At 31.5% G+C, this 8,931-nt stretch overlaps 1 protein-coding gene across 2 annotated transcripts; it reads right to left on the reverse strand.

The window, feature by feature from the left end:
• Positions 1-2,019: 2,019 nt before the first annotated feature.
• Positions 2,020-8,122, reverse strand: LOC18107402 (transcription factor CYCLOIDEA). 2 transcript variants are annotated; one of them, XR_002978624.2, is made up of 4 exons: positions 6,727-8,122; positions 6,561-6,654; positions 6,384-6,418; positions 2,020-2,325 (listed from the first exon to the last, which is right to left on the reverse strand). XR_002978624.2 is itself a non-coding variant. In XM_024588437.2 (2 exons), the coding sequence occupies exons 1-2, from the start codon at positions 7,811-7,813 to the stop codon at positions 6,611-6,613; spliced, it is 1,131 nt and encodes a 376-aa protein (XP_024444205.2). In that variant the 5' UTR covers positions 7,814-8,122; the 3' UTR covers positions 6,481-6,610. The 2 variants fall into 2 exon arrangements, 1 of the variants encoding a protein (XP_024444205.2); XM_024588437.2 differs by lacking the exons at positions 2,020-2,325; positions 6,384-6,418 and having other exon boundaries at positions 6,481-6,654.
• Positions 8,123-8,931: the final 809 nt, after the last annotated feature.

Here is an 8,931-nt window from a genome sequence, read left to right on the forward strand (position 1 = left end):
GAGGATAGTTTTAATAGTTTTTGTTATTTGGAATCAACAACACCATGATTTTCGCCCATTTGAAAAAGACAACGCAATAGTTTTCATTTATTGGAATCAACAACACCATGGTTTCAACACACTTGGAAAAGACAACGCAATAGTTTCTAATTATTGGAAATAACAACACAATGGTCTTCATTAAAAAATGAAGACAACAACATGAATTCTCTTTTTATTAGGAACAACTAGGAAGTAACCTTCATTGTCCACAATTTAATTTAAAGGACTTTTCAACTTAAATAGAAGCATAGAGAAATAAGAACCTACATCATTATCCTATCATTAACCAAACCATACTTTGCTTCCTTAATTATCATTCTTCTGGAAACTAAACACCAACACTTGCTATATTTTAAAGTACCAATAATTGATCATCAACTATCAATTTATATCTGCAATCATTAAGTATCATTCCTTTCTTATTCTTAATCCTCATATCACGGTTACCAAGTTTCATTCTATATCTCATCTTAGTCACCAATACTATGACCACTAAGTATAATCCGACCGCCCCCTCACGGATGCCAATCATTCCGACCATCCCCTTATAAAAGCTAATAAATATGATCATCCCTTTAAGGATGCCAATAATTCTAGTTATCCCTTTACGAATGCCAATAAATCCAGCCACCCCTATACGGATGCCAATAAATCTAATATATTGGTACCCTTATACCTTTCTTTCTTTTGCATTTATTTCTTTATATATATAACAAAATATTGACAGTAAAAAATAAACAAAACTAACCCTATTTAAATACGAGGAAGGTGATGATCATCTATCTAATTTAACTATTTCATCAAATTTCTCATGCACAACCTCATTCTATTTTAAACATTTACCATGTCTATGCAATCTATATTCATTGTCTCAACGTATCCAACTTAAACTCATAATCACGTTAACACATAGTTTCCATTATATCTAATTCAATGCATAATCACATTATCACATAATCCCATCATATCCTGTTCCTTTCAAAAAAAACATTAGTACAAAATCCCATCAAATACAATATCAATTCACAATTATATCATAGCAAAGAAATCTTGAATTTCATAAATTAAAATTGTATAAATTCTAAAAAGATAAGGTTTGAATATTCATGCACCTCGATCTTTTGTACATATTGTCGCTCCTTGTTGCTATCTTATTACTTTAGCCTCACTTATACCACCAATGATACATTTATCATCAACAATGTAACCAATATCAATATTTTATTTCAATTCTCATTCAATCATCATTTTCAAACAATTAACAAGGAAAATCCTTAAAATTCCATACACATACACATTTTCCATTTAGAAATTTCAACATCAAGGTTTCCAAACCTTATTTCTATACATTCTAGACAAATATCATCGTATACCAAGTATCCATTTAATTCAATAAGTCTACTTTTTTTTTTTATAATTTCCAAAGCTTCCACATTACATCATAAGCATTCAATATCTCAAATTCACTCAACTTAAATCAATAATTTCACAAGATCTCATCACATGTCTTACATCAAATTCGCGTCTTAAATATCAAGAATATACTTTTCAACATTCTTTTAACAATTTGAGTACTTATCCTGCATGAATACACGTACTCTTACATTATCATATATTAAACTTAAGATTTGAAACTCATAACGTTCTAATTTAAGCAATGCTATTATGTAAGCTTCTTTCATGCATACACATATATTATGTTTTTCTTTTTCCCATAATAATCATTCATATCCCTTAAATAACACAAATGAATTAAAGAAAGTCAAGAAAAGACCAAAACATAAAATTGAGCTCCAACAAAACAGTAGACAAAATGGTCTAATCATTTTAAGAAATGGTCTCATCATTTCTTAAATTGGTCTAACTGTTTCTCAAAACGGCTAGTCTGTTTTTGGTTTACATTTCTAACAGCAGTTTCAAACACCAATAATTAACAGAAACGTGATATTCAAGCCAATCCCAATGGTCAAGTTGTAGTTCATCATAATACTCATAACATATTCAAATATCAATATCATCCAACGGTTATATTACCAGAACAAGGTGTTTAACCAAACTGACCTTAAAGATTACATATCTATTGTTAAGGAAGAACAATATCTGCCTGAAATGTTTGTTTTTGATCTCCACTGTTAACACTTTAGAGAACACCTGGATGGACAATGAATCAAAATTACAACCCATTTTAACGGTTGATGAAGGAGCAAACATCTGACGACTACAACTGTGCAGAAGAGTGTTTTCTCTAGAAATTGTCCACTGGCTATATTTCTCAAACAAAACCTGATATGAAAAATCCATTTGGTTAGAATTTAACGAACATCATGATGAACAATATACCCAAAACAAAGCCCGATCTAACAGTGAAAATGAAGATATAGATGTCAAAGTTCCTACTCTCAATGTGTTTTCTCTCAAAGGAAAACTCAATCTCACTTAAAGCTCTCAATCCTCTCCCTAACCCCTTTATTTTGTTAAGATTTTAAGAAAATAAATGAAGGAAAAAAGCTTTCTCTCTTTACAAACTCATAATCTTACTCAATATTGTTTTAGCAAGGACATGCAAAAAGGATTCAATAAAGAGGAACAATGAAGGAAAATGTTTTTGGGGTGTCCCGAGCGACCCTAAGAGAAAAGAAAATGAGCTGATTTTCTTGTCTCATTGTATTTATACCTCTCCTTTTAATAACCCTAGGCCTTGTTTGGCTAGTTACCATTTTACCATCATTCAACCTTTTTTTCCTGTATTTATTATTTTTTAATTAATAATTACCCTATTTAACTCATATTTATCCTTTTTTTTATTAGGGGTTTACATATGATCTAAATGAGATAAACTATACAACTGCATCTATTTTAGTTTGTTCATCTAAAAATGTCATCCGCACTACGATAAAGATCATTACTAGTGTAAGAAAAATTCGCCTTAGTGGTCTGCAACCATGTAGATAGACAATGTAGGATCAAAACAAAGATCGAGTCCCAATCTAGCACTTTGTTATTGAAGATTAAATCATTCCTAGCAAGCCAAATACCCTAAATCATTATAGCCACACCCATAAAACAATATTCACTAAAATAATATTTTATGATTTTTTAGTTTTGTTTTTCAATTTCACATTTCAACAACCCAATTTTTTTTTAGTTTTTCTTCTTAATTTTATCTTTTAATATTAGATTATTTTGGGAACTGTGTTTTATAATTGTTTTTTATTTTCTTTCTGTCATGTTATATACGGGTCTCATTGATTTAGCTTTTTATTTATTTCAACATTCAATATTAGATCTATTGGACATAATTTTTTTCAATTTTTTTCAATTAATTTATCTTGATCTCATGACCTAGGTTTCTAATTTAATAGTTTAGTCCAAGTTGACTTGAGTAATTTCTTTTGTCACTTTTTCTAATTGATTATTTTTATTTTATTTTTAAACACTAGGTTGGCTAGAAATTAGTCTTCATAATTTCTTTTTGATTTTAATTCTATGAGATTATCTCAATCTTATGATCAAAGTCATGAGTTTGGTGGGTTAACCTCAGTTGACTCAGTTAATGTTTTTTGAAGTTTTTTAATTGAATTTTTTTTTTCAATGTCACCCTCCAACAACTCAATATTCTTTTCTTTTCTTTGTTTTTTTTCTTTCAATTCCATCCTTCATTATTAGGTTGCTTGGAAATTAGCCTTTATGATTTTTTTTAATTTACTTTCCGTGGAGTTTTCTCGATCTCATAGATGTAGTTAGTATTCTCTTCTCGATTTCAACCTTCAATATTGGGTCTATTAGGAATGAAGATTTATAATTTTTTTATTTATTTTTTATGAAGTTATCACAATCTCATGATTTAGGTCCCAGGTTTAACAAATTAGTCTGGATTGACTTATGTTATTTTTTTGTCTTTTTTAATTGATTTTTTTCAATATTATCCTTCAATTCTAGATTGGTTTGAAATTGAACTTCATAATTCTTTTTTTATTTACTTTCTATAGGATTATATATATATATATATAACTTCATATCTTTCAAATGAGAATAAGAGTTAATTTATTAGAGGATAGCTGCCATCGGAATGCATAATGCAATAATTTTGTTTTAGCACAATAAATTCTTAAGATATGTGTCCTTAATTTCTAGGAAAACAGATTATAATTAAGAGCTTGAATTGTTTCAAATATCTATATTTAAATATTTCTCAAGAAAAAAGAAGAAGATAGAGAAGGGTCATTATCTGTTTCATGTGATGCTTATTTTAAGTATATTCTTAAATGCAATTAACAGAATGATTATACTCTTATTGTATATCAAACTGTATACATAAACGACAAAAAATGATATTCAAATGTATATCAAACTGCATTTTTGCTGTCAGATATAACTAGTTACATATGCAGGTAGTGCTTACAAAGCATTAGGATAAAATGGTGGCTCTACTTATTTACAAGCAATTCGACCTTTGAGTCAAAAAGGTTGTTGACTTAAACATAGGCTTCTGTCTGTTGGTAGGAAGACATGAGAAAGTGGAATTCATGGAGATTTTATGGGACTGCTGTATAACTTGGTTAAACATCTATTCTCATTTTTCATACTCAATGCTAGAAGGCAAAACGTACTTGCTATAATGCATTAATTAGATGTCCCAGAAATTAATGTTGTTAGATGTGATGAAAACTGTCACAAACATCATGGAAAGCATGATGACAGGAAATATATAGTAACATTCTCTCTTTTTCTTACATCAATTTATTTAAGTGACAATGATATATGTCATGTTAGAAAACCAATCCCATATAAAATAAATAACTAGAATATGTAAAAATAATAAATAAAGTTAAGAATATGTCATTCATAAAAAAAAGTTAAGTGTATTGTGAATGAAAACCAAATTCAACTACTGGAGAAATTAAAGCGAATCTTAATAATATTCAGGAGGAAGGTAGGTACAAGTGCAAGCAAATAACTTGAGGTAGATCTCCATATATGATTCTATGGGAAAAGTAACAAGTAGTAAAATGTGTCTATCTCTTCAAACTTATTTTTATTTCCCAGAAACTGATGAACAAATTAATTTTCCCATAATCAAATTGGTTTTAGTATATCATTTTGTATTGAAACAGGAGATATATCATTGCTCTTTTGGTCACACGAATGAACAAGATTGTAGCAGCAAGTTCAAGCATGGATGCAATAACTTTCAGGATTTCCACCACAGACGCTTGAAGGTATATAAAGTATGAAAAAGGGGGGGGAAAGGAAACAATTTAAACATCTCTTAGTTTGTATATCGAGATTTTTTTCAGTTCACCAAAATGTGATTAATTCTCTTTTTTATAGTTGTAATTTTTCTACTTATGTGGATACAATAAAAGGTAAATTGGTAATGTCATAGAATGATGAATATTTGTTTTATAGATAAAAAACAAAGCATATAATTTTCTAGCAATTTCTTAATCTGTAAATCATAGATTAGTATGCATATATAAGAGGGTTTTGTTTCTCTTATACATGTTAACAAGCTTCTAATTTTTAAAATCATTTGATTTATATAATTTTCTTAGTCAGACAAGAAGAGGAAATTATAAAATTAATTGATGTTTCTAGATGAGGTAAGTATATAGAAATGTGAAATCAACAAATATTGTATAGAAGTGGTCAAGTTTACTTGAAAGTGAACACAAGCTAGACCTTCGTCTACATACAATTAAATTGCCAGTAAGGATTTCAAAGCATTAACTTAAATCCTGTGTGTTTTACTATTAATAATTTTCGTATAGCACAGTTGAATTGCCCTAATTATTTTCAGTAAACTCTAAATTCTTTTTATTTTTTATTTGTAGGAAGTATATGGTTTTAGCTCCAACTTTATTTAGTTTTAGCAGTTCTCAAGCCATGCAGCATGTAAAACTATGGAGGTAGAATGTTCTGAATGGTGTCTGCCATAATCAGTTCCAAAGAAATCCAAGAAAAAATGGAAAAGAATAAATCATCCTCTAAAGCTCAGTGGTTGTTAGTTCCATATACAGCTTGAAGTTTTTTTTTTAATTTTGTTTTATAATGCTTTTAACCAATAGTTCTAGGAATGAAACATCCTCCTTGACAAAAGTGAATCCCTATTGTCCATACTCATTCTTCCAGTGTGTGGTTGCTATGGAATCAACTTCTTATGTTGAAAATAAAAGGGAGCTTCTGGTGTTGGGAATTTTCTTTGTAGAACAAGAGTAGGTAAATTTTGAGGAAACTTTTAGTAGCAGCACTCAAATAAAATATAAAACATATGGAGAGCCATATTTTAGCTAAGTTTGTACTTTGATTTAGATGCAATATTGATGTTTTAAAGCACTTACTGGATCTGTATGCCAACATTAAGTTGAGTTGTTATCTGCTAAACCAAAATGTAATTAGCAAAATATCATAGAATTGAGGGAGACAAATATACAGAGATAAGAGATTAATTTATTTTTATTTGAAAGGTACTCTATTTCTAGGATACCAAGAGATTCAGCAAGAGAACTGAAGCTTACATCTTTAAATAGTATTGTTCATAACACCATCTTATACAATACTGTTGACATCAATTGTTCCCAGTCCCCCAAAGTTTTCCATTCAGTTGTATTTCTGCAAAAATCGAGGTTGAGATTGAATCAATTGTGACTGAAATGTGAGAAGTTTTGTGTTCTCATAACAAACCTGTAGACGGATTCATGGTGGTAAAAGGACGGAAGCTGGAGTGCGCAATTGCACTGCTAATGTCCCAATTTTGGGCTAAATTGGGTAAGTAGCTGCTGTTGCTGTTGCTGTTGTTGTTGCAACTTGCTTCTTTTAACATTAGAAGGTTTTGCTGATAACCCATTGTTGCAGATGGCCTCAACTTCCTCCTCATCACTATCGATTCTTCGATGATGTTTCCTTTAGGAGAATGATTGGCAAGTGAGTGGTGAGAGCTTGGATCTTCAACTTGACCACGAGCAACAACCTTCATGGAGGATGTGCCATTGTAAGAGGATGATTTCTCCCATGATTGATGTTGGTTCAAGGGACTTGGCTGCTTCAAGCAACTAAAGTCAGGACATTTTTTTGTCTCATGGAGCCTTCTAGTACACATTTTCACTCTAGTCCTTTCCCTAGCTCTTTCTCTAGCTTTTGCCCTTGACTCTTTGACAAGAAGATCGACTGCCATGTTTTGCATCTTCTTCATCTTTTGCTTTTGACTCTCTGAAGGTACTCTGTCCTCTAGGTCCCCACTTTCGGATACAACTTCACAATTAGTAGAAGTAGAAGACAAGCATTTCTCACCTCCATTCTTGGCTAGTTCCTCAATGGCATATTTTGATTTGGTGAGAAGCCAGTCTAGGGTTTTACTTGCTTTATCAAACCCTAGCATCTCTTGGAGATCAAAGAACTTACGCGCGATTTCAATGGATAATCTCACTCTCCTATCTCTCAAGCCTTGAGCTGTGTAGATTTTGCTGTGCCTATCTTTCTTCACAGATTTTTTCCCAGCAAGAAAATGAGAACGATTATATAGTTCTCCATCGAGAGCAGTAACATCTCGCTCAGACATCATGCTGTTGTTTGAAGCTGCCATGTTCATCACGGTCTCAGTGACTGGTAATGGGTTGGTTGATACTGAAGGAATTGTGAGCGGATCAATGTGGTGGTGGTGTTGATGGAAAATGTCAGTAGTTTCATGGTCAGTAATGTAAGGAGGAGGGTTGAAAGGAGAAGAGGAAAGGCTCTGAAAAAGATGGATAGTACTGCTGGTGGAAGAGAACATCTGTGGCTTCAATGGCACCTAGAAAGCCCTAGCTTCTTAGAAAGGAAAGCAATTTGACATCAAAAAGAGGAAACTACTTGTGGTTGCCAACCAAAAGCTCCACCCAATTTTAGTCTTTTCAGATTTACTTCTTCGCAAAAAAGGAATGAATAAAACTTCTTGAAAGACCTTCATGTACTGATGAGATCTGAAGCGAAAGAGAAGGGTAATTTAAACACAAAGGGTTGGATTGAATAAATGAACATAATGGTAAATGTAAAATGTTAGGGATAATAGAGTTCGCTCCTCTTTTTTTTCTTTTTTCCCCCTTCAAATCTGGGGCAAAAGAAAGGAGTGAAACACTCGTCGTAACAATCCTCCTGGAGTAGGTAATTTTTGTTCTTGTTTTTTTTTAAATTAATATTTTTTATGTCTTAAATTATTTTATTTTAATATGTTAATATTAAAAATAATTTTTTAAAAATAAAAAATATTATTTTAAAATATTTTCAAATAAAAAACAATTACAATCACAATTCTTAATGCACTTTAAAACCGGCTGTGAAGCACACAGTTTGGTGCCTCTTAATGTGGTAGCAGCAGAGAATGGTAGGGACTGGTGGCAATCTGTCCAACTTTTAGCCTTCTAATTTGGAAACAAGTAACTAGGTTTTAGACTGTAGATCGATAGGTAGCTAGGTCTCCCATTAAATGTAGAGAGAGCCGAAACCTGAAAACGAGTCTAGGGCAAATAGTCTTCTGGTGCAATTAGGTTATATTTAGCAACATATCATGGAATAATCATGGTAAAATGAGCATTTAGGCTTCTCCCATGAGTTTGTTTGTTTCGTAGGACGTCTGTATATTACATGTAAATACACAGCTACGTGTTAATTTGTGGAGGGTAGAGGAGGGCTTACCAGAAAAAGAAAAAGAAAAAGAAAAAGAAAAAACTTAGTCTAACAAGAGAGGATAAACTAGGAAATACAAGCCAATAAACTCAGAAGGAGTAAGGACTCGGTACTCATAGAGCTGAAGTGAGCAAGCTAGCATCTCTTTTACTGAACCACTCAATGTCAGGCTCTTCTTCTTTTTCCTTTCCCCGTGGAGTTTCTTTATATATATTAAATGATATATTT

This window comes from Populus trichocarpa, chromosome 17 (assembly GCF_000002775.5).
Source record: "Populus trichocarpa isolate Nisqually-1 chromosome 17, P.trichocarpa_v4.1, whole genome shotgun sequence".
Lineage (NCBI taxonomy): Eukaryota > Viridiplantae > Streptophyta > Magnoliopsida > Malpighiales > Salicaceae > Populus > Populus trichocarpa.